At 30.7% G+C, this 26,724-nt stretch overlaps 2 protein-coding genes across 2 annotated transcripts in view; one reads left to right on the top strand and one right to left on the bottom strand.

Moving 5' to 3' along the window:
- Positions 1-2,366, bottom strand: part of LOC118190824 (myosin light chain 1-like) — a 36,209-nt gene extending 33,843 nt beyond the window's left edge. The window contains exon 1 of the mRNA XM_035361605.2: positions 2,240-2,366. Coding sequence (XP_035217496.1) covers positions 2,240-2,242 — 3 coding nt within the window. The 5' untranslated portion in view covers positions 2,243-2,366. The remainder of the gene's footprint in view (positions 1-2,239) is intronic.
- Positions 2,367-2,539: 173 nt separating this feature from the next.
- Positions 2,540-26,724, top strand: part of LOC118190822 (N-chimaerin-like) — a 64,596-nt gene continuing 40,411 nt past the window's right edge. The window contains exons 1-9 of the mRNA XM_035361603.2: positions 2,540-3,067; positions 8,941-9,012; positions 9,108-9,163; positions 9,265-9,296; positions 15,480-15,590; positions 17,460-17,784; positions 19,681-19,761; positions 26,098-26,182; positions 26,258-26,431. Coding sequence (XP_035217494.1) covers positions 3,046-3,067; positions 8,941-9,012; positions 9,108-9,163; positions 9,265-9,296; positions 15,480-15,590; positions 17,460-17,784; positions 19,681-19,761; positions 26,098-26,182; positions 26,258-26,431 — 958 coding nt within the window. The 5' untranslated portion in view covers positions 2,540-3,045. The remainder of the gene's footprint in view (positions 3,068-8,940; positions 9,013-9,107; positions 9,164-9,264; positions 9,297-15,479; positions 15,591-17,459; positions 17,785-19,680; positions 19,762-26,097; positions 26,183-26,257; positions 26,432-26,724) is intronic.

Raw genomic sequence — 26,724 nt, 5'->3', positions numbered from 1 at the left:
TTTTTTTTAGTAAATTTCAATTGTTGGAACCATCAGGGCGATTTATTAAGAAATACGTTTATTTGAGATTTTACGTTGGTTGTAATACTTCTAGCAAAAACGTCACAAGGCAAGAAAATTCATTAACAGCCTTTAAGAATTGTAAAGTAGTTAGCTGATACTTTAACTATAACATTGTATCAAATTTTATTGCGTATCGAACATTTTACGCAACTACCAGAGTTTAGTGATATAATCTATTCGTTCACTGGCCAGCCAATTATAGCGCATAAATAGTTCGATTTATTTCGAGTTGAAAAATGCACTGAATGATTGTTTCTTCAGATTACAGACGATAAATTGCACCTCAAATGCTCTTAAAACGATTTTCAAAAAATGATGCCATTAGATACTATCTTTTGTATTTGCATTTTTATACAGAAAAGCAATGGTTACACTTTAAAAAGAGAATGCGCCAATTTGGGAAATTTAAAATAGGGCATATCCAACCTCACATTGATGTTAACTGTACAGAAAAAAATACGTTTTTCAAGGCAAGATGACATGAGTCCTTCAGAATACGGAGAATCTTTTTATAAAGCTCTCCTCAAACGAAAGATGAATTTTGTCTAATTTTTAAACAGAGATTCTTTATTTACCAAAGCATTCAAATATAAAAGTCGCTCTCCTTTGTTCGATTCATATTTAATCCGTTTTAAAAGATCTTTCGCACTAATCAAAAGGAAACGTTTAAAGTTTTAGTATTGGCAATATTTAATGGAAAGAAAATGTAAAATTATGTTAATGTGTTTAAATTAATGTAGAAAATAAACATTCCTTTAAACACTCATAATAATATAATACTACTTCTCTAAAAACGTGCTTTTCTGAAATGATGATGAAAACTTAAAGGAGAAATTCCTTGCTTATGTTTAAAATATAAGTTATTTCATTACAGTAGATTTCATCTGAACTTCCATTTTAAGACTTATTCTCTTGTCTTATGAATATGAACTTTCTAAAGCAATAAATGCAAATGTAATAGGGAGGGAAAAAGGGAAAAGCAACCAAAATATTTCGCCAAAATAAGACCACTATTGTTATAAAATTTAATATAGAAAATTTAAAATATTAAATTAAAAAGTGAATAATGACAAAAGAAAAATTTGAATTTGATAAGTTAGTAAAGTAGCAGTAAATTGCATTCAAATTAAAAATTTTCAGAAGCAAAATGAATATTTTTAAGTAAATAAGTGTGCTGAATATATATATATATATTCAAATATATTCTCTCTCTGTCTCTTCCTTTATTTATTTATTTATTTTTGATTTTAGAAAAGTATTTTATTTTCAGTACAGAATAATGTATTCTTTCAGAGAAAACAATTTTAATGCATTTATATTGAAATACAATAACCCAAAAATGTTATTTTTATTATAAAAATTATTTTCCTTCCTTTTTTGTATTCAAATTTTAGTAATAGTTTTTGAAAGTGTTAGAATGTAGTAAAAGTGTGTGGGAAATGGTCATAATTGTCTGTTTATTTGTTTAACTGGGAAAAATCACTATTTTGTAGTTCCTAAAAGAGCTATTAATATCTATAATTTTATTCTAATTTTTTTCAGAATTTTTAATTAAATTAACTAAATACTGGATCATACCAAATTCTTCCCTTAGCTCTCGCTTTTCTTTATTCATGCATTTCTTCCCGAACTAGAATCAAATTCTATAAAATTTAAAATATAAACGGTTTAAATCTCATGCCATTTTCCAAAAATCTTTCTAGGAAAGATTTTTCTGTAGTGTATATAATCTGCATATAATCTTAACAAAAATTGTGAGTATTGGAAATTGCATTATATGTCATACATGCGAAATCATAATAAAAATTTCTGCTTAAGATATGTGAAACAGTTTTCACTAAAAAAGAAATCTAATGCTATTTAGGGAAGGAGACAGAAAGAACGGGAAAGAAATATATAACAAAAAATATTTAAAAAATATTAATCTAAATCTCATTTGTAGCCACGTAACTTCAAATATTTAAAATACATTTCTGTCATTTTTGTTCAGTGTTTTATTTCAAGCATTTTTTAATGAAGTTTTATGTGGTAACAATTATAGAAAAGTGCATACTAAATGACAAAGAACTTAGTTTTCTTTTCTGATGACCAAAGAATATAATATAAAAAATTTTGAACACATAAAAACTTAAATATTTTGACCACGCAAAGACCTTTGAAAAACTTTTAAACTCACCATTGCTTCGAAATCTTGAAAAGCGGAAATCTGGAATAAAAACTTCAAACTGAAACGAAAGCCGCAAGAATTTTCGAATTATATACTTCTACCGGTTCACTAAAGATGGCGCTGCGAAAAGGATAGGGAGAATTTTTTGGAGGATTTAAAATGTTCTATATAATGAAAGTAATATAGCAGTTATTCATAGAAAAAGAAAAAAAAATATTGGCTTGGTAATTATTTCATTCTTGACATTGGTTTCACAAAATTGACATTGCTATTATTAATGACGTAACACAGCTGCCGATCTTCACATTTGATACTTTATTGCAGTTTTGGCACACTTTGAGAACATAGAGTTGGTACAAATTTGCCGATACATTTGATTGAAAAAAAAAATCAGTTTATTGAAAAAAAAAAGTCAGACTACTATTTTGAATAATGCAACTAAAAATTAATTAGTTGTATGTAATAATTCAGAATTTAGGTGATGGAATATTTAACAAAGCGTTGTCCGTTTTTTAATTTATGGCAACCAGGCTGGCGCATAATGGAAACGATCATGCCGTACACCGGATGGGGAAATTGTGATATAGTTATTAAGAGACTGTAATTGAGTGGAATTTTAAATTCTCTTTTTCGTTAATAGAAGTATGGTAATTTATATACGGTAGCAGAGCATTCATTGGGAGTTGACATTGCTTCATTCATCAGTAACTTAATGTGTGGACTTCGAGCAAATACTTCAAAATGTTTTCTGTGTATTTGTGGAAAGTACATACTGTAAAAAAGGAATACAGTTTTAAGTAGTTTAAAAATAAATTATGGCTGAAGTTACACATTCAGGTAATAAGTACATAAAATGTCTTAACTTTTATTTACGTTTTATCTTCCTGAACACGAAATTTAGATTAGCTAAAAATTATTGCCTGTTTCGTTTCGAAAAGTTACCTCGTATATATTTTCATTAGTTTTCTGTGAATTAGAAAATTTCGTACCTTTAATCAATAATTAAAATAATTTCTGCCATTTTAAGAGTGTCGAAGTTGTTAAGGCAAGTTCAGTTTTAAAATGTAGTGTAATTTATTGTGTTCTAAACTTTAACATAAGAAATGAATAAAAATAATTGTCCTTAATGTGGCTATTTTATTTAAGTATCTATGTTTTGATAAAACGGGGAAAGGGCCATATAATCCTGTCACTTCAGTGCATTCTTTCCAAAGCATAATTATATACTAAATATCTGGTAAATGATAACTTTTGGGGACAGTGAAAGTGTGTAGAATGTTTATATTCAGCTGTGAAATTTGGTAGACCATATTTTTTAATTATTATATGTGATTATAGTTAAGATAGTCTTGTGCAAATGAAATACACCAAAAATATGAATAAAACTGTATGTTTAAAATGATAGCAGGTAGTATAGGACAAAAAAGCAACAAATTTTAAAAATATTGTATCTTATTTTTTTATTTGTTTATTTGTAAATAAAAAAATATATTCTGAAATGTAATATTTTGTAAATTTTGAATAGGATGTGAATGGTCAGTGTCAAGATAATTTTGAAATTTTTTATTTTAAGAATGAGCTACAGTTAGTCACAAAAGTCTGCATACAGACTAAATTTTAAATTAAAAAAACACTTAAAGCATAGAAAAATGTATTTTGATCATTGCAATTTTTTTTTCTTCTATTAGCTAAAATTGTAAGCTTAAATAAAAAAGTAAATAATATCAGTGCAATACTTTTTACTTTTTTTCAAAAATATATTTTGTCAAAAAAACTCAGAAATTCCCTCCAATAAGTCTGCGTACACTTTCAAAAAAAAAAAAAAAACAAAAAAAAAAAAAAAAGCAAAATATAAGTTTTTTTATATTGCTTCAATACTTTGTAGGATATCCTTTATTCTTCAAAACAGCTTGCAGACGTCTGGGCATTGACTGAACTAGTTTTTCAGTGTCATCCGACGTAAATTTCGCCCATTCTTCCTGCAATTAACTAATTAGCTTATTTCGCGACGTAATATTGTGTTTTCGAATTCGTTTCTCCAATTTTGCCCACAAATGTTCGATTGGATTGAGGTCTGGTGACTGTGGAGTAGTACGCAACTGTCTTGGAGTGTGATAGAGGAGATATTCCTTCACAATTTTAGCTGTATGTTTCGGGTCGTTGACTTGTTGGAAAATAAAGGTATTAAAGGTTTAAATTTCGGGCACTGTCTCGTAGATTTTTCTTCAGAATATCCAGATAAACATACTTATCCATGACTTTATCAATAATGTGAAAATTTCCAACTCCTTTCGACGACATACACCCCCATACCATCACACCGCCAACTCCATGTTTGACAGTTGGATTTAAATTTCTCAGATTCAGTTCTGTTCCTGGTTTTCTCTATACAATAGGGTGGCCATTAACTTTAAATATTGTAAATTTACTTTCATCTGACCAAATTACATTGTTCCAGAAGTCCTGTGAAGAGTTTAAATATGTTTTGGCAAAAGCAATTATTTTCTTTCTATTTGTTTCAGAAATGTATGGCTTAGACCTAGGTTTGCGTCTACGATAATTGGACTTTCGCAGCACTTTTCGTACAGTTTTAGGAGAAATTTCCTTGTTGCTAGTTAAAAAAATGTCTTTTGCAATGCTTGCAGCAGAAAGTTTAGGATTTTGTTTAATTCGTAAAAGAATTTTTCTTTCTTCTCTCTCCGTTAGCTTCTTCGGTCTCCCACATCTTGGTTTTACAGCAAGACTACCAGTGTCAAGATAGTTTTGAATAACTCTTTGCACGCTAGAAAATGATTTTCCAATGGTTTTACCAATATAACGAAGAGTTTTACCTTCATCTCTCAATTTGATAATTAGTTGTCTCGTAACTAAAGGAATTTCTTTATTGGTTGTCATTTTCGTCAAAGAAAATAGAAATAGCAACTTCCAATCAACGTGAAATTTGCTTCGGAAGTCAATGACCTTAAAAGTGTGACCTTCTTTGCATTCTCAAATTTGAAGTTTAAAAGTTAGATAAGAAATCCCCCACCTCCTTCGCGTTGTACGCAAATTTATTAGCTTTGATTTCTGGCCACTTATCTTTTAAAAATTAGTGTGCATAAATTATTAGATATGAAAATATTACAATTAAATAGTTTCAAAGTCACTTATTGAAACTAAATATTTAAAAAATAAAACTTTAAGAAACTACCCTTTTTGCACCTTAAAATTTGGATTTGATATTACTTTTCTTGATGTACGCAGACTTTATTGACTAACTGTATTTGTTTGCAACTGATTCTTGGAAATTTAGGATATTCTACTCTTTTTTCAAAATCACTGAGAAAAGGGTGAGCTGATAGTTATGGATCCCTGAAAGTGTAATTTGTTACATACAGTCAAAAGTCGTTAATCCGAACTCGTCGGGACTTCGGTGATTCTGGATTATCGATTTTTCCGGATTATAGATCATCAGTTTAAATCTGGAAAGATGGCATGCAGAAATTACAAAATTAAAAATAGGAAACCGTAATTTATGAAATAAAGAACAATTATGATCTAAAGGATATCAAAATTTACAAAAAGAAAAAGCTTAATATTTATTTGTTTACTTTATTAAACATTTCATTCAATGTAAGTTGTTTAAGTTGCTTCGTTTCATGTGATAATACTTTCTCTTTAATTCTATTAAACAGACATAATTTCTTGTTTAGTTACAAAGTTCCGCTGTTGAAATCCTATAATTGCTGTGTTGAGAATACCGACTAATTTGTCAATCGAAATTTTTTTGTTTTCAATAACCTCTGGGTCACTTTCTTCACTATCGGAAGCGAATTATAATGATGAGGAACTTGATTTAAATCGTATCAAAGACGAAGTACATCGAGATGAAATACTACATTTAGTAAGGAATTATAAGGCAAATAAAATAAAAACATCTGCCCTGAAGATAAGGATAGTGCTGACAGATCAACTTCCAATTCATTGCGCGCCGCAGTGTGAAATTGATAAACGGATTTCGAATTTCGAAACATACTTTCGCTTTGTAGATCCTTTACGTATTAATAAATATATATCGGAAATTCTGTTTGACATAATCGAAAGTTCAAGCTTACTTTTATAAAATTGCTCTAACAGTCTGCAAAAAATAATAAGCCGGATCCAATTCAAAGATTAAGGAACAACGCAATCTGCAACATTAACTGAATTAGATAATTTTAGCTTATCTTATACCATCCGTTACATATTAAACGTGCATGCGCACACACATATTCGCAGCCGTAAAGGTCTTAACGCGCACTCGTAAACGCCTATGCGCATGCGTGAACGCGACGCATGCGCAGAAAGTTTGTAGCTTTGAGGTCCGGATTATGGGTGTCCGAATTAACGACTTTTGACCGTATTAGTTAGGGCTGTTTAATTTCTTACTTTAGCTGGAGTTAGTGTCTTTTATTTTAAATTTTTCATAATGTTGTTTGATTGCGTGAATGTGTTTTACTTTGTCTGTGTGGGAAAGGGTGTAAACTTAATACTTTTTTTTTTTTTTTTTTTTTATTTAGTGTCCTTTAGTCATTTGAATTTGGATGATTAAAATTTTAATCTAGTGTTCATTATTAGTTAAGTACTGTAGAATATCTTTTTTAAGTTATAAATTTTAAAAATTAATATTTTAAATTCAGTTTTACCAAGTTCTTGTTTTTTCATATGAGGAAAATATGTTGAGATATTAGCAGCATTTGGGTTTTGTTTCGTATTCTTTTATTTATTTATTTATTTATTGTGCTGTGGAGTTTTCTTGGATTAAGAAAAGTTGCGAAGTCAGATTAATATTTTGTAGTTCATCTTGCTGCCAGAAAGTGAGAATTTAACTTTATATTATCATAGCTGTATGTAAATCCTTTCAGTCATTGTTTTTAAACAACTAATACAGATGACTTCAGTTTGTAATTAAAAATATTATATGATATTAAAAATTCCATATAAAAATCAATTCGAATTCAATCCATATAAAAATACTATGGATTGAATTCAGATATTGAGGCTCTACCTGTACTTGAAAGACTCCGAAAATGAGTCGCCAACATTCGTCCAGCAGTCGCTGGATCATGAGGCTCCATCATGACTATGTGCCGAACCACAGCATCTTCGTTGTCATGAACTTCCTGACAAAATATGATGTCACACAGCTTTCCCAGCCACCTTACAGTCCAGATGTTGCTCCTTCAGACTTCTTCCTCTCCTCCTGACTGAAAAGGGTCATGAAAGAATGGCACCACGGCTCGGGCCAAGCCATTCAAGAGGCTGTAACAAAGGAGCTGAAGAGCATTTCTGTTTCTGGGTTCCAGGGAGTCTTCAGTGATTGGCAAAGTCACTGGAAATGCCATGTTGATGTTGCAGGGGCATATTTAGAAAATTATAAGACGATGTTTCAAAATTATGAATAAATTGTTTTTAAAAATTTCAGTCGTACTATTTTCTGGACAAACCCTGTATTCTGCTGCTTTAGCAACAAAATCACCACTCAAATGTAAACTAAGTCTGGATGCAAAGCAGAGGTCTCTGCGATTATGCAGAAAATTATGTAGATCATATAAAATCATTTGTATTCTGTAAACTGGGTAAGTTTTACGAGTTAGTTCTTGGAGGTTAACTCAAAGAATATAGGATTATTTCTAAGAATATGAGCAGCTCAGCTCTTCACATTGGATTAAAGATGTGCTTTTGAGGAAAATTTATTTGTGTGCCATTAAAGAAATATTTTCCCAATTAACTGAAGCAATTTATGCATGCTAGTTTGCAGATCTCAAATGTGAGCTAATCTCATTCATGACCACCAAAGTGCTAAAATACCATATATGCTCTAATTTGTATTAGATTGTCAACTTTGTACATCTAAATGCTTTTGTTATCTACTAATGAAGCAATTGCAACTATCACAGTAAAAGCAAGGGTAGAATGTCCTTATACAAGGGTAGAATAAGATAAATCTATATGATGCAAGATAAATTATAAGCAACTAATATAATAATTCTTATATGTCTTTGTAACATTAAACTTTTCGGTTAATCTTCGGATTATGGTAACTTGGCGATTTTTTGGCGACCAACCCTGCTACAGCAACCTGCTAGTTTTTTTTTTGGACGCCATTTTGTTTTCACGAAGTAAAGGCTTTTTTTTTACTCAACATTTTTTCCAACAATCTGCTAGCTGAATTACGCATATACTTTTATGGAACAAAAGTGCTTAATCATGACAAAGATTAGGTGCGAAATTGGGAGAAAGTGCAGAATCGCCCACTGCTTGCCGCGTTTTTAAGAATTGCACATACACGGTATCGTCCATGTACACGTCGACCTATTTTCACTTAAAAAAAATATCGCAGAATTGCACAAAAATGGCATTGCGCACCCTCTTAACTTTATCCATGTACACTGCTAAAGTACTAGCTAGTAACCTTTATCGCCTTACCAAAATGTCGCCAAACTACCCGTTACCATATTCCAAAGATTAGCCAACTTTTCTTATGTAATTTATGTATATATTAATATCTTTCAAAATAATTACCATTTATAATGTATAAATATTATAAATTGACAGCTAAATTTTTCTATTGTTGCTGTATATTATCTTAATTTTTTCGTGGTGGTTTTGGATTAGACTTGTGTTAATTTCATTTTGGAAGCATATAGTTGTTATGTAGTATGTTTTATATTTCTTTTCAATACTTGCAGTTGTTTTTTCATCTGATGGGCACTGGAGAAACAGACCTCCCAGCAAAATTCCCTCATTGTGGAAATCATATTGTATGTTGTTTTCTTAATTTTAGTAAAATTCCTTTTTTGTTTTCGATACTATGTGTTTTTAAGAATACATTTTCAAGGGAAATTCTCTTTCTTAGTATATCAGTTACAACAACAGGCTCCTATTCCAAAAAGAATTCTCTGTAACCGAGAGGTATGTTTTAGATCTTAAGCTTTATATCTATAATCTGGTACTTTCTTCAACTGTTAAATGAAATATAGTACATTTTTACAGATGTTGTTATTCTTTTGTAGGTACATGGAAAGCCATCGCATTATGGAAGAGAGTAAGCTATTTATGAAGTATATGTTTGAAAATAATTGTGGTTGACTTGATTTTATTTGCTGTGACGTAGTAGGGTGAACAGGATATTATATCCTGGATGGCACATTTTTTGGTGCAACAATTTCATATGAAATTTGATTTAATACTTTCTAATTATCCACTTGTCTACTAAAAGTCACCAAAAAATTATTCTTGAGGTAAAGCGGACTGTTGTTAAAATAAATAGTTATGTGGCAAACCATGATATAAAAAGTATTTATGTATCAACTCTGTTATGTGCATAGCATGTCTTTCTATTGTTTAATGCCAAATTTGTAGGATTCCGAGTTTGTGCAGTTCTCTGATTTTTAAGTGAAGACAGATCATTGTGCAGATGGGGAAAACAACAGAAAAAAAACCCCACCTAGGTATACAAGTAACACATGGTTATTTGGGCCAATTCGCAGTGCCAAAGTTGTGTTAGGCTGAGTTTGTGATGTTATTTTTAAAACAAAACATTGCCATGTACATGGGGAGAACAGTGGTCCAAAAAAAAAAAAAAAAAATCACAAAAATGGCAAATGTTTTATTACCAGTATTTCCTACTTTTTAATTGGTTGACTGTTCTTGTATGAAATTCTTAGAGAAGTGCCATTTTGAAACTGACTGTTGCCTTTTGTGCCATAGTTTGTGAAAAATTAATTGCAAATGAATAAATGTTGTGCAGTCAGTAAAAAGTTCTCACCTTCTTAGTGGTGATACAAATAATCAGAGAGTATACTTTATTCTAAAATACAGGAGTTAATCATGTGGATCATCAAAGCGGGTGAAGAATAAAGAGATTCTGTATTGCCATATAGGATTAAATTGAGAAGAAAAATAGTTTTTACTCTAGATAAGTATTAAATAAAGGAAATCAACATGTAATTTCAGCAGCTACATACTTTTGTTATATCTTCATTACTCTTCCGAAATTTCTGAATGTAAAATATGAGTATTGGCTAAATTATGATCGCAATTACTTTCATAAGGAAAAATTCCTCTTTAAGAGAGAAAATTCAAGAGTTTTATTTCCTTTATTTGTTAGGCTAAAACATAGGGACATGGAAGGGCAAACTTTTTGAACTTTTGCAGTGTAATTTTAAAATACATTCTCAAGAACAAAGTTCTGGATACTGTAATACTGCTGTGACCTAGCCTCATAACTTCTTGTAAGTGTTGCTTATTGTGAGAAGAAAGAGATAAGTAAAAAAAAAAAAAAAAAAAAAAATTAACCTTTTTTTGAGAACTAGGACATAATGTTTCATGTTTTCACTACATTAACCCCTTAACTGCCACGGAAAATGTATAAGATTCACTCCCTAGTGCCACTGTTTTTTTACACAAGCGCACATAGTTATGCGATGTATTGGGGGGGGGGAAATAAGTGCAAGTTTTGATGTCTAAAAACTGTTTACTTACACAAAATAAGGAATAAAATAAAAAATAAAAATACAAAATTTAATGTTTAGAATAAAAATATAATAAAAAATATGTAAGTGTAATAAATATTATTTTTGTATAATCATAATAAAAAAGATCCCCAATAATTGAGATTAATTTATTTTTAGACCAGTGTAAGTCTAAAAGTGTAATATCTGGTCTCAGTGTTATACCTTGTAAAATCAGTATACCTAAAAAAACATATTTCTTCTGTATTGGTTGGCTGCCAGGGTTTTGTTCTTGATTTTTCTTTTGCAGGATGTTGGTTCATATACTGGTTTGCAAAACAGTTTCAGTAACAATATGAAGGACGAGCAGTTTATCAAAAAAGATACGTGGATTTGGAACATCCGTTATCTTTCTTTATTCCCGACACACACTACGAACAGTAAACTAAAACAGAAGACCCGGAATAAAACAAATACTTTTTATTCAAACAGAAACACGAGCTATAACGGCACAGTTATTACTTTCATCACCACCTACTACAAAAAGAAACTGTTGCAAACAGTAAATGAAAACAGCAGACGCAGAATAAAAAAAAAAAAAAAATGTTTTACTCGAACAGAAATACGAGCAATAGCCATGCAGTCATTACTTTTCAGCGTTTTAGAAACATCCCAGTCTCGAATTCCTCCCCCTTTTTCTGAAATAGTATCTTTTGCATACTCTGTCAAAGTCATTGTGATGTTGCATTCCAAAACTTTGTATGCTGTTTTACTGGTAGCAGCACAAAGCAAATGATAGTATTTTGGAAGGGTGTATATATATGCCTCGGACAGTTAAAGCATCGGCTGAGTAAGGTGTATGTATACATTTGTTGCAGTTAGGGGGTTCGATAAGTCTTAAATTTAACTTTACTATGGAAATTTGTTACTTAATACGGAGCAGGAAATGGCAGACTATGTCAGTTTGTTGTTCTGTGCCATGCTAAATTGAATATTTGACTAAATGGCTTCAATTCATGAAAAAAATTAGTCTTGTGGGGAAAAGGTTAAAAAAATTATGACCTATGCTACCTAGATATGCTATCAGAATTGATGTTATCTTAGTTGGTGGAAGCAGTTTCTGCTTCATTCTGCAGGAAGACGATGCTCTACCACAATGGCATAAAAACGTAAACCACTACCTGAATGATAGTCAAGCCTAACCCTGAATTGGCCATGCTGGGTAGCGATATGCGATTGCTTTGTTGGTACTGGGTGTTTCATATTTAATGGGTACAAAAAGAGTAGCTTAGTACAAATTCTTTAATTTTTTTTTTTTTTTTTTTAAGTGAAAACAAATTTTGAAACTACAGTTATGCAAGTTTTATCTGGCAGTGATGAAAAATCTTCCAGTAACGAATCGTCATTACAAGCACTGTTAATCAAAATGGTGTCATCCATGCAGAAGAAAGCATACTATGGTTTCTTCTGCACCCAAACATCATCGTTTATTGTTATTTCAAAAGCATTATCACGCGAAATTTTGTAAAGAACCATCGAATGGTGGATGAAACACTTTGAGATCATGGGCTGCTTGTGCGGGAAAACCAGCACAAGACAAACACAAGCCAAAACTGAAGTGGTTAAAAAAATTTGTGAAATGTTTTCCACAAAATCAGTGTGTCATGGGAGTTCTAAACTTAGTGCCTTACCATATTTAGTACCCTGGGCAAAAAATAAATAAATAAATAAAAATTTTTAAAAAATCTGTAGTTGCTTTCTCCTAAAAATCAAAAGTAGCAAAATCATGATAAAACTTTTCACAGCAGATAAATATACCTTACTGTTAAAGATTTGACATTTAAACCTGATTAAATTATTGTATAGATATCTATAAAACTGATTTTAAACTATTTAAGTTAATAATTGAAAACTATATTAATCTTTTTGTCAGCAAAATCTCTTACTAAAAAGAAATGGAATGCCATTTTCATAAACCACCTGTGTTTTTAATGCCATTTTCATACACTGAATAATGTGCATATGATAAAAGTAAAGCTAGTGACTTATTTTATGTAGAAGCTGAATTATCGATGAGGAAGTCATTTGTCTTTTCTAGTAGAAATCTATAAAAAAATTTCAACTTAAGCAGAATTTTTGTTTTGAGAAAGTTTTTAATAAGAATTTAATTTAAAATTTTGGAGAACGTTTATTGAAAAGCAATTTATTAGCCAGCGGCAAATTAAATTTCGTATATAATTAGAATTCTCGAGATTTATTTTCTCAACATAATTTGACAAAAAATATTTAAATAATGGCTGAAATGTTTTAAAATTTTTCCAAAATCTTTATGGGGATCTGAGCAGACTAATGGAATTATCTTCTAGTAGAAATATCGGATTAAAATACTGCATGCTACTGAAAGGAAGCCATGGCTGAAGAGTTTAAATGGTAGACAAGTGGAGTTGTGTTTGAAACAGCACTTGCATATCATGGAATTAATTGCCAGAAACATCTAAGATTTATTAGTAGTTGGTTATCTGTGTATGGAATTATTATTGAGATGATTTAAGAGCTTTTGAGAAAGTACAGTTCAGTACTTGCTACAAAATTTTGGCCATTTCCAATGCATTGCAACATATTACTGAGACAGTGTGACACACAGAACTGCAATGAGCTGATACTGGTGACTTATTTACCATAAAAATTGTAGCAGTCATTTATTTATTTTTTTAAATGAAAGTTGCTGTACATTAATGAAACTAGTCTTTCCTGAGTTTAGTTTTGAAACATATAACGCCTTATTGGTTAGGATTCAAATGATTAGAAAAGTATAGATTGAATTTTTGGATCTTTTAAAATATTCATGAGATTGAAGCATTCAACTGTTCCATCTTGAATGTTTTTTCCATCGGAGACAAACCTTTCTGAATATTTTGAAACTTTTTTAAAACTGTTTTAAGGTTTGTTGTATTTTAACCAGTCTCAGCTTCTCCCAAAATTATCTATTTTTGATTCCAAAATTTGGAAGAAGAAATTTTATTTTTAGATGAATTGTGTGCAATAAATGTCATTCATGTGTGAAAAATAAAGTAAAGTAAAAGCCTGACTATCCTGCATTCAACTAACCGGAATGGTCAAATAGCTGAAATATTTTTGAATTTTAGCAGCTTTTTGTTTGTTAAAAAAAAAAAAAAAAAAAAAAAAAAAATTAAGCAAATAAGAAACTTGCAACTTCATCATAAAGGTCTATGACTCAAAGTAAACAAAACTTTCACTGAATAATGCAATTTAGTTCTAGTAATGACATCTCAATGCAATCGTAAGATTTTTGCTTCATCATAAACCTAATTAATTCCTGATAAGTTGGTTTAATTTTTTTTAAATTTTATATAAGTGAACTATTACGTAGCAGTTTTTCAGTGCCATTTTGAAAAATGGGTTAAATTTTGAGAATTGACTTAAACAGTATAACATACAGTGGAGTATTTTCAAGGTTACTGGATCCCGTTGTCAAGAAAATTGTGACTTTCATGAAAAGGGATGAACATTTGCTGTACAACATGAAAAATTATGATAAGCTATTTAAAATTTTTGTGTGTCTAATTTATACAAGTTGATTCTACATGATGTTTACTTGATAAAGAGCAATCTGCCACAGTGATTGGTGCAAATTTAGTGAGATCTCTGCCAGTTTTTCTGGTTGATGAAATTTTATAATTGAATGCAATGTTTAACTTCAGCGTTTATATCTGAAATGCCCTTTTTTCTTTCAAAATTTCACATACTTTAAATGTAAGTGTTTGATATTCAAGTTAACAACAAGTAAAATTACTGTTTTTATCATTTCAGACCAGAATTTTTTTTTCTTTTTCTATTGATTTGGCTTTCTACTGTGCACTGGCTATTTTATATGCTCATGTATATATAACTCATCATTTCCCAAGCTATCCAGATAGTGGAGCTTTTACTGTATATATGAAGAGAAGTTACAATTACCCTTATAATGTTGGCTTTTTGCACATGCCTAAGTATTAGTAGTAAGCTTATTTTATGTAAATTATCCTGTAATGTTGTCTAACACATGCGGGAGTAATAAATATTTTACATAGCTTTACATTTTGTATTTATTGCACATCTGGAATTTTTGGTGTAACTTAATATTACATTACTTTATGCTCTATTTTTTAAACAAAGGCTCAGGAATGCTATTTTTCGATAAATTATGAAACCAGGAATAAACAAAAATTACAATAATAAAACTTATGTTGTTTTATGCTTATAATAAGATTACAAAAGTTTAGTAATATGTAACAAAACTGTACTAAGTGAAATATTTAGCAAATGCAACACAATGTATCTACAAGAAAGCAAATGTTTCACTATGAATTCAATAGCAAACAAGGGGGGGGGGACCCTATGAATTTGTTCTTATTGTCAGGTAACACCATTTAGAAACAGAGAAACTAAAAGTAAATAATATGGAATAGTCAGTAACTAAAATGCTGAAAATGACATTTCTGAACCACATACAGACAAATCGGGCTGCACAGAAAAGGGATCGCTGATATGATGCTACGGGCAAAACTGTTAAGAGGTTAGATTTTCATTCAGCATTCTGTCTTTTAACAAGAAAGTACAATGTTAAGTAAAGTGTAGTATTTGCCATCTTTTTTACTTATATGTACCTAACAAGAAAGAAGAAAATATTTGAGGACTGGCTTATTGTAGTAAAAATGCCTTATTGCATGTAGTATTAACATTTCTTTTCATTGATTATTGCACTTCATTTTCAGATTTCATGGGAAAATATCGAGAGAAGAAGCAGAACGCCTCTTGGTTGAAGATGGATGTTATTTAGTTCGAGAAAGTCAGAGAGCTGTGGGTCAATATACATTAAGCATGAAGTACGGTACTTTATCTACGTAATTTATGCTGAATGTATTTTCTTAACAAAATCTTTAGTGTACCTTGAATATTATGGAAGTTTAAAACGTTTGTGTTCAAAAATTGTTAGAACATAAATATCTTTAATACTGGTACTTAAAAAAGGTCTTCCAATCTTAAATGTGAAATTGGTTTGAAAGAATGCAGTTGATTTGAGTGCATTTAGAATTGTCAGTTAAAATTAGCAGCTGAACCCACGTAGGTAATTTTAAAAAATTTTAAGTTTTTGTGTTTTGGCTGCATTTTTCAAGTAGTTTTATTTATTCATACATATTAACAGAAATTTGTATTTTTTATATGAATTTTTCCAAAAATGTGAACTAGCGCATCAAAAATTAAAACTTATTGGTATCCATAAATAATAAATGTAATGAATGAAACTCATAGCTGAACAGACTTATGTATATAAAGATTCTGTATGTGTCTGTGCATTTTTTTTTTGGGGGGGGGGTAAGGCCAGTTAGTTATTTGAGGGTTTGTCTGCTACAAATTTTTTAACACAGCTGCTGCTGTTTTGATGTGCTTAGGTACTTACAGTAGTCTCATTTGAAATGCTGAAATATCTGGATTACAAATTTACATTCGGACAGCCACAGAATTCAATATCCGTTCATGGTTTTCAAGTTATCTTGCTGCTGATCATCCTATTGGGGTGTCCTGGGCCAAATTATAGAATTGTTATAGACTATGCTTTGCTACATATACTAGAGGTTGTTATATATATATATAATGATATAATATACAATTCTTGCCCTGTTGATTGCATTTAAAAACTTTCAGTTCATTTACCTGATCTTTTCTTCCTTAATTGTCATTCATTACTTTTCATATGCCACATAATAGCAGCAGCAAATTCATTATTATTTCCAGAAACCTCTTCTGTAAATATTTATCACAAATGCATTGCAAGTTCTATGATACCGTTACAAAATACCCAACTGTGGTAGGATAGGTTAGGGTTTCCAGATTTGACATGAAATCACCCATTTAGTGACATGCCATAAACGGAGTGAGAATATTCCAGAACACATTCTTAGCGGTTTCCTCATAAATATTCTTTAAAGTATGCTAAAGCGATATATACCCTGAATATCCTGGGAGAAAGGAGTATCTTGAATTTAGTAGTGTAGTAGTGACTTAAGTTCAGAGATTAGTTTTGGAACGATCGACTGCATCGGAAGCTGAACTTTAGTGCTTTGCCGCGATAGCTGTCTTCACTGTTATAGCCTGAAAACTGTGTTGCTGATTGTTTCAGCATGTTTATCATAGTTTTTTGATGACTGTTAATGTGCCTTTCGAACTAACCTGTGTAACAGCACTTACTGGCTAATAACTTGTGTGTTGAGTTTTCACTAAGTATTGTCATCAATCACTCCAAATCCACGAACCTGTACAATGGAATAATACTTTAATTATCACATTTTGAAAATGCATTCTGTAAAAGATGTTTGGATTTGAATTTATCTGAAATCAATTTCCAAAGCACAGAGATGTGGGGCATTTTTGGTCTTCTAATTAAAGTGTCAGTAGAAATAGTCAGTAGAAATAGTTAATGAAAGAGTAACACAACATATATTTGTTAATTTCTTTAAACATATTTTAATTATTTAATTTATTATGTAACAGCACTTCTTAGTGTGTACTGAATTAGTTTTTTTATTGTGAAATTTTTTGTTTTTACAAATGAATGCAAAATAAATCTAACTTTTAAAATTCAGTCTGTTATTATAAAAAGAATATTGAATATTATTTGAAGCATTACCTGTTTTCATCTAAAATCTTTTTGTCATTATGGAGTTTTTTTGTAAGATATGCTTTCATTGATATAGGTTTGGGGGAGTAACGAAGAACTTTAAATTGTATTATGATGGAAAACATTACGTGGGGGAGAAGAGATTTGATACTATACAGGATCTTGTTGCTGATGGCCTCATTTCGCTGTACCTGGATGCTCATGCTGGGGATTACATTGCTACTATGTGTATGGAGTCTAAATATGAAGACAGTCCTTATATGACTTTAAATTCATACAAAAGAAAAATGACTCGAAATCATTCCAGAAGCACCTTTAAACATGCTAAAGATGAACTTGCTTTAAAAAAGGAATTATCTAAGCCTGAAACATTCCACGAATATGATAGACCTCCAGTAGAGGTAAAAATCATAAGTACTGTATTTTTTGTGAATATTGTGTCTGTACATATGTATTATTGAAATGCAGGTAAAAAATTTTGCATAGTGCCATAGACTTCACACAATATTTGTATTCTTAGCATGGATAATTATAGCTTTTAAATACAGTGATGCAAAAAACATGCAATAATTAAAAAAGTGAGGTGATAGTATTTTGAAAGTGTGGAAGAGAAATGCCATACTTTCTCCCCTTTTAAAAATGTATGAGATAAAAATCTACATATTTGTATTTGCAGTCTGAGTGAAGGAAGGGAAGAATTATTTTTAGACAATACTATAAAATGGTAAAATTAATTTTTTGACAGATTATTTTTATTGAAAATTTTAGTTTAAAATAGTGTTCAATAGATATTTTTTTTTTTCCTTTTAGTATTATAAGTTTTATCAGTGGTGTTACACAGAGTCTGCAAAAATACGTTTATACTCTTTAATATGTTTTAATATTAAATTTATTTATGCATTCATTATGAGATGAATACAGAGTTGCCTTTAAATTACAAATGGTGTTTGTTGTAAGCGATAGCTTTCAATGGGCAGACACTTATTACAATGGTGAACTGGTTCTCAAGCAGTGACTGTCAAAATTGTACATGGAAATTGTTATGTATGCTGCTTTAATTTATATAGTTAAGTCTGCCTGTAGCCTGTTTTCAGCATCGCATACTATTTATCATCCCTTATTATAAGAGTAAAGGTTTTGAATAAAGCAACTGCAGTGGGAATTCAAACGCTGTTCTTTCTGCTGTTCAGCATGCTTGGAAATTCTCATCCATGTAAGCCACACTTGTTCTGCTTCGCAGCGACACTGGCTGCCATATTTTTCTGTTCGCTTTGGGATCCAGAAGGCGTGGATGTTTGTGAGTGTACAATGCATGAGGATTTCTAAATTACTGGCTAGCCTGAAGTCCTGTAGATAGGCTTGGTGGTCCTGTAGATAGGAAAGAGGGATGGGAGATCCATGGATCCATCCCTGTGCTGTTCTCTTTGAAAATTTAAATAAAGTTAGTGTGGGATCAACTATGCCTGCAAAATCACTGGTGAAGTTGCAGTGTCCCACCCACTCTGTCCTGTCCAGTCCCAGTATATATAGTGTAGCAGATTTTTGTGGTGAGTGAGTAAACTTTTCCAACACCATTGCTAATAAAACAGAACTGTTACTGGGCAAAGCAGCCTGTTGAATTCTAACACATGTGTATCACAAATGATATGCATCTCAACTTTATCGTAAAGGTTCGTGAATGTCGTGCTGTAAGTTGTGTTGTGAATTCGTGAATCTCGTGTTGTAAGTTGTGTTGTGAATTTGTGCTGCTAATAACTTCAACTCCATTCTTAATCTTGAGATACATATTTAAAATGTTATGCTTCTTCCTAATGTAATTGTGTTTTGAAAAAATTAATTTACTTCTGTTATGTTACATATTCATTTCACAGACAAGAGGAGATCATGCTTCAAGTTGCTATCATTTGATGCAACTTCTAAAAAGATCTACAAATCTAATCTATTGAAATGTGTATACTTTTTGTTTCTTTTTGTGGACTCTGTGTAAATAACAGATGGCAATAATGATAGAAATTGTGTATATCAAAAGCTTATACGTATATTTTGCGACTGAAAGAGGGAAGCCCACCTAAATTACAAGCTAACCTTAGATGTAAGCATGGGTGAGAAATAAGTTGAGAATGAATGATGATTCAGAGCAGTGCTTTTTTTTTAAATTTTATTTTTAATTCCTAATGTGATAGATGTGTAGATTAGTCTTATAGATTTAGTATGTTATGTGTTTCAGGTGTATAGTTTTTGTTAAATAATGAAATACAAATTTTTGCTATATTAATCCCAAATTGAACCTTTTTTAGAATTCTTCCAGTGATAAATCTTTTCATGAAAATGGAGATGATATTGATGTAATGCAGTTTGAGAAACCTCATGTTTTTAAGGTGGGTATAGTAGTTATTCAGAAGTTTTGGATTGAAAGTAAAAAATGTATAGAATTGTTCAGAAATATAATTAGTTGTTAATATAAAATGTGTTTAATAAAACAAAATTTTGTATTTGATTAGTTAATACATTTCTTTGTTATTCATTAAATGTTACTATAGAAATATTCATGTCTAATCGCTGAAAGCATGCAGGCATAATTTACTAGTCTTCAGTGTAGTGTAGTGCAGTGGGATTACCTGAGTTATGTTCTTTTGCATGTTATGTAGTTTCATGTAGCTTTACAGAAGTATGCAACATTGCTTACATGCTTCTGTTAAGTTGCTGTAACTCGGACCTTTTTTGAAATACTTATTTGGTGCTACTCACATAGAGCCATTGTTACACGTTACACAAATGAGGCATTGCATAAGGCAGAGGTTTAAAAGGGTGACTAAAAGAATTAGTGTAACTGTGGTTATTTTGTTTCTCTTGCAATGGAATCTGTGTCTTGAGCTTCAGATAGGAAAGAAAAATCTATTTCTATGTCCATCAGCATAACTGTATTACATTTCAAATCATGTCAAAAACATCTGCTTGCTACTCCCACGTGTTGGATTTGTACTTCAAACTCAGGAATAAATAAAAATTGGCTGTGTAATTGCATAGGATGGTAAGTATGAATTTGGCTGTTCATTACTGTATGTGCAGCAGTTTAAGACTTTCTGCATATTTAAAGATTGCATCAAAGGAACTGATGGGCTTACCTCAAGCATCAGCCAAAATTCGGTCGTTGATTGTATCGTTAGATGAGGTATTCAACTCCACACCATTATGAACTGAATCCACGTAAGAGAACTGTCTTAAGTTGATATTCTAGATACCTTGATGTTTCTTAAAATTTTGCTTGATCTCAACCAGCAGTTAAATGTATAAGTTCACAAAGTTTTTTAATGTAATATATATTTTGTTAGCTCTATAACCATTACTTTTATACTTTGCTTAATGCTAAGTAGAGGAGTATTTTCTTGTTTTTCCAGCCATATATTTTTCATTGTGGAAATGATTAGAATCTCAAGCTAAGTTCACATAATTATAATGCAAAAATTTGCTCTGTCAAGAAAATAAATATTTGTAACAATAACATAATTATGAAAAGTAAATTATATTAATGCAGGATAGGTGATGTCATTTCTTTACTAGATTTGCTGTGTTTGAAATATGTATAAAGTGCAGGATTAAGAGCACGTAAGGACTTGAAAACTTTTGGTGCCTTTAGTGGCAGAGTTATGAATTTGGAGGTTCATCTCATGTTAACTTTTAGCAATCCCTCGTTGTAAGATGTAGGGCATTTTTTATTAAAAAAAAAATTAATGATTTATGAGTACCTTGAAACACAAGCCTCTTGTGACTGTAATTTGATCAACCTCTTTAAGTGTATTCCAAGTAATATATATATGTGTGTGCATAAACATATATATGAGAAATATATCTAGGTCTGTGAGAAAAGTGATAATTAGAGAACTTTTTATATACCAACTCCAAGGAACAGAAATTCAAACCGTGAATTATTAAAAGGAAAAACATTTTTAGTCAGTATTTTAATTAGTATTTTAAATTAGTATTTTCTGTACCTCTATTACTTGAAAAACTGTAAAGAAAAGTCCTTAATCTCAAAAAAAAGAAAATCAAAAGTAAAAATTTTAAGTATTGTAAAAGTAGCTATTGTCATTGATCGCAGATTAATTGACTTGTCAAGAGGAACAAACCAATCTACTGTCAATTAACAACTGAATTAAGCGAGTATTTCATAGTAGATTGGTTTGTTCCCTTTGACAAATCATTTAATCTGCAATCAATGACAATAGCTCCTTTTTCAATATGTAAAATTTTTACTTTTAATTTTGTTTTTCTTGTGATTAAGGATATTTCTTTACAGTTTATGTTTTTCAAGCAATGGAGGTATAAAAAATACTACTTTAAAACTTTTTTTCCTTTTAATAATTCATGGTTGTAATTGAATTTCTGTTTCTTAGAGATGGTATATAAAAAGTTTTCTAATTGTAAATTATTAGTTTATTACATTTCAACTTTAGTGCAGGTAATAAGCTTTTTAATTTACTCATAATTACTTTTATTTAGAATATATGTATGTAATAATTTAAGCTTTCAGTCGTGAATCCGGTACTTGAACTTCTGGCTGTAGACTTGGCTGGGCGGAAAAGGCAGGAATAAAATGTTGATAAAACTGAACTAAAGAATCACTATCTCTATTTTTACACATTTGAAATAATTTCTTTGGCAAACAAATTGCTTTTCAATCATCGTCAAGTACAATAAATTTTTATGCAATGGGAAAAAGATACGACGCCATTTCAGGCAGGGAAGCATAGCAGCGTGGAGATATTGGCATGGCAGAAACTAGGAAAAAAGAAAAGCAGTTTGTTACGAAGCAGTATTCATACTGCTTAAGTGCATATGTGAATCTAAGCCATTATTGTTTAATTTTACTTTTAGTTACCTTTTTTCAAGTAGTGGTATGTAATTTGGAATGATCTCAAATTTGGGAGAAGAGATGAATTTAGGGGTAAAGCATAAAATCTAGAATAGTTAATTTTGATGTCTCCAATTATTCTTAAAACAGTCATCGTATTTTATTATATCTTGCATATCACCCCCCTTCAAGGAGAAAAAGGGCATAGTGGCCTTTTTAAAGAAAAAGCATTAAAGCACCAGCAAACGAAGAAAAATGTAAATCATAAAATTTTGATCAACATAATTAAATAACTATAAAGTATAAATTTTGAATACAATTCTTAAGAGTCCTTTTAAATTTTTCAGCATTTCAGTCCAAATTCTCTTTCTTTGAGAGTTCACATAATCAATTCTTTGGGGAAGGTTCTTGTTATCACAGATTATCACAAATAAAAACTTTTACAGAATCATTATTTATAATTAAATGTAACACACATAAATATTTATGATACTAATTTCCATATTTATAAATTGTATTTTAACGCCGTAAATATAATAAGAGTGACTTTCAGAAAATATGGTTTCACCGTTAAGTTCTTTCATTTGCAATTCCTTACTTTACCAAACTGAAAGTCCTCACAGTACTTCTAAACAAACATTTCTATCAGTAGGGATATCCTCTTGAGCTAACCAGTGTGTACTTCTGCACCAGTGGCTCAGAAATGCCTAGGCAGTAACTTAAAAAGGCCTCTGTTCCTTTACATAAGGTAACTGGCCTTTGTGAACTGCACTAATACATTCCATAATAAAAAGTATAATATATAAAAAATTACACTCAATTATAAAATGAGAGTTTTCATTATCTTACATCAAGAGAGTGAAAGGAACAACTGTACAGAGGTAATAACAGGCCTCTGTTTCGGAACCAGTACTCCCTCAATATACTGCATACTTAACATACAGTTATCAATAAATTTAAACATGCATTTACCATAATTTCGTATTATTTATCTGTACTAATTTCACTTATTTTCTATATCCGCTTCATTTTTATAATAATTATAAAATTCTTATTCAAAATTTTCAACAAAAATTCAAAAATATAATTATTTATTATAACAGCCTTCCTTAAAAATAATTGAAAATCTAACAATTCTTTACTAAATTATTAGAATTTCTATCGTTAACCTTTGGAGGCCAGGGCTTTGGTAGCAGTATAAGCTACCAAAGGACGGGGAATCTTGAACCGAATACTTTCCCTCCTTTAAAAAATCCCCTCCTATTTGCAACAAAGATTCTTGTGTGTAGTATAATGGATTCTCAGAGAGGTGCATCTGTGTTGCAAAAGGAAGACCTTTGAAAGAGATAAGTGGTTAAACGCCCGTGACATTTCACCCCACTTTTCAGCCTGGAAAATGGGGGAAAAAGACATGGCCACTAAAGTGGACAACCCCGTCTTTTCAAAGAGAGGACTCTATGGCCACTATAATAGCCATCCCGTCTTGAAAAGTTTAAATTATATTTTTCATATCACAGTGCTACAATTTTAATATCTGATTTCTTAAGAAAAATATCAGTTCCCAATGTAGATTCAATTATGCAAAAGCAGAAGTAAAAATTTTCTGGCTCTTACTTCAAGTGTAATTTTAATCCTGTAACTGGCAAAAGAAGATCCTAATTTATTTGCGTAAAAGCCGGATCAAGATATGCAGTTCAATGACCTTCGAAGCACTGGAATGATTTGAAACATTGACACTCTCAAAAACACTCGTCATTTTGCTATAAACAAGCACTGGATTAATTTTTAACAGCTGGCACCAGATTTCATTTTTAAGCACTCGCAGCAATCTGATTTGATTTTTTTTCACATTTTGATATTGCTGTTGAATTACATTGCACTTTAAATCACAGCATATATTGAATTAAATTTTGAAGAACGGATTTTGACTTTATATAAGGTAGCATTAAAACATAAATTGTAACATTTAAAACTTGTAACACGCTTGTTTTGGCACAATTCGGAGCAAATGATTTGCTGATTCCAGGCTGCTCGCATGGATTGACGGAGCTGTAGATATCTTGAAGATTAGCACATGAAGGCATTAATTAACCAATTCTCTTTCACAATCATAGCCATACTTTCCATGATAACACTTCAGTGAAGTGTAGGTACACATCTCTCACTACATCGTTTTAGATGTAATAATTTAAGTGCACAGTAGTGAATCCGGTATTCTAACTTATGGCTATAGACATGGCTGGGTGGAAAAGGCAGGATCAGGGAAAATATCTTATGATGTTGATAAAACTGAATTGAAGAATCACCACCTCTATTTTTACATATTTGAAATCATCTCTTTGGCAAACAAATTGCTTTTCAGTCATCGGCGGATACAAAAAATTTTTATGTAACAGGAAAAAAGGTACGACATCATTTCAGGCAGGGAAGCATAGCAGCGTGGAGATGTTGGCATGGCAGCAGCTAGGAAAAAAGGGAACATGGTTCCTCGCAAAAGCAGTATTTATACTTGATAGTTGCATGTGTGAATCTAAGCTGTGATTGGTTAATTTTACTTTTAATTACCTTTTGTCAAGTAGTGTTATGTAATTTGAAATGATCTCGGATTTGGGAGAACAGGTGAATTTAGGAGGAGAGCATAAAATCTAGAATAGTTAATTTTGAGGTCACCAATTATTCTTAAAGCAGCCATCTTATTTTATTATACGTTATATATATGAGGAAAGTTTTTAATACCATCCCCAAGAAACATAAATTTAATTCGTGTTATGAATTATTGGAATAAATGGGAGATACTTGTATTATGTAGTATTATACACTGTGTTCATAAAAGTCCTTATCTGGCCTTTATTTTCACAAGAGTTGGTCGCAGGCATACACTTCCAATCATAAAATAGTTTTAAATGATGCAGATTCATGTTTGGGCATTTTCAACTTTTAAAAAAAAAGAAAATATCAATTTTGTAAAAATTACAAAATCAAAATTTTTATATGTTCTTCTAGTCTCTATATTTAGAAACATTTTGTACTTAAAAAAATAAAACACAAAGCTTGACCAAGATATTTGATGTAGAAATTTGGAATCATATTTAGGGGCCATAATCAAATTGTATGAAATATTTGCATTTATATGTAACAGAAATAAAATATCATTTAGAAAAAGGTTATGTTTCTGATGATAAAGAAATTATGTGAAAGCATTTCTATGCCATTTATCAAGAACTATATTCTTCAGAGTTCTTTCCCCCTCACCCAAAAAGGTGATCTTATTATAGTGTATCTTATAGAATTTGTGTGGTGCCTGTTTCCTTTAATGCCACAGACACTTGCTTATTTTGCTTGGTATTTAATTCAGAACTGTGTATGTGCATATCTGGCTTGTCATCCATTTCAGTTTTGGTATTGGCTTTTCATGGTGAAATATTGTCGTTTATTTTTCTTGTGGGAATTTGATTTTTAAATTAGGCATCATAATATCTAAAAGAAAATAGTTACTTTTTTGTTTAATAAACTCTATCTGTAAAAGCACATTACAATTTTGAACTTTCAAAACTTATGTTTATTCAAATAAAAAATGTGGCTTTTGAAGGTAATTATATACCAGCAAAATGTACTTTATTACTGTATAATGTAATTAGCTGATAAATGAAAATTTTTTAATAATCGAAACACATTTCCATAATTAAGAATGTAAACTAAAAATTTTTTTTAAAGAAATTCTGGTCAATAGAGCGAAGTTACATCAACAGTAATGTCTATTCCTGAGCAAATAATGCTGGATGGAGATGATTTGTATGCATACTTACTGCATTCTCAAAACATGGCATATGTTAATCTCTCTCTTTTTTTTTTCTTTTTGTAGACAAACAACTTTATAGGACTGCCTTGGTGTGATTTTTGTGGAAATTTCATGTGGGGCTTAATAGCTCAAGGAGTTAAATGTGAAGGTAAGGTGACATTTTCCACAAAATGAAATATATGGATTTAAAACATAAGAATTAAATGCATACTTTATATTTTAGATTGTGGCTTTAGTGCACATAAGAAATGTTCAGAGAAAATTCCCAATGATTGTATGCCAGATTTAAAGTATGTGAAAAGAGTCTTTGGTATTGACCTTATAACGCTTGTCAAAGCACATAACACTTTGAGACCTTTTGTGGTTGATCTTTGCATTAAAGAAACAGAGAAAAGAGGTAATAATATTTTCATTATATCTTGATATAAGTAAACAGTTGAATGAATTTTATGACTAGAGTTAGCTATAGAAAATGTAACTTTCAGATATGTATCCATTTATTTGTGATGTGTTTCTCTGTGGCTGCAGTATTGTTTAGCAAGTTTTCCATTTTTAGGATAACTGTGCACTGTTACATTAGTCATGTACATTATTATGATGACACTTCAACAAGCTGTAAGGAATAAAAAATAGTTTAAGTTAAAATTTCTGAAACTGCATGATGTAGAGTTTCACTGCAGTCTGTGGTGA

Source organism: Stegodyphus dumicola, chromosome X1 (assembly GCF_044657685.1).
Source record: "Stegodyphus dumicola isolate Sdum_Otavi_A_Nest chromosome X1, ASM4465768v1".
In the NCBI taxonomy this organism is placed as follows: domain Eukaryota; kingdom Metazoa; phylum Arthropoda; class Arachnida; order Araneae; family Eresidae; genus Stegodyphus; species Stegodyphus dumicola.
Note: the sequence above shows the minus strand (reverse complement) of the source record. Positions and strands in the feature narration are given on the sequence as shown.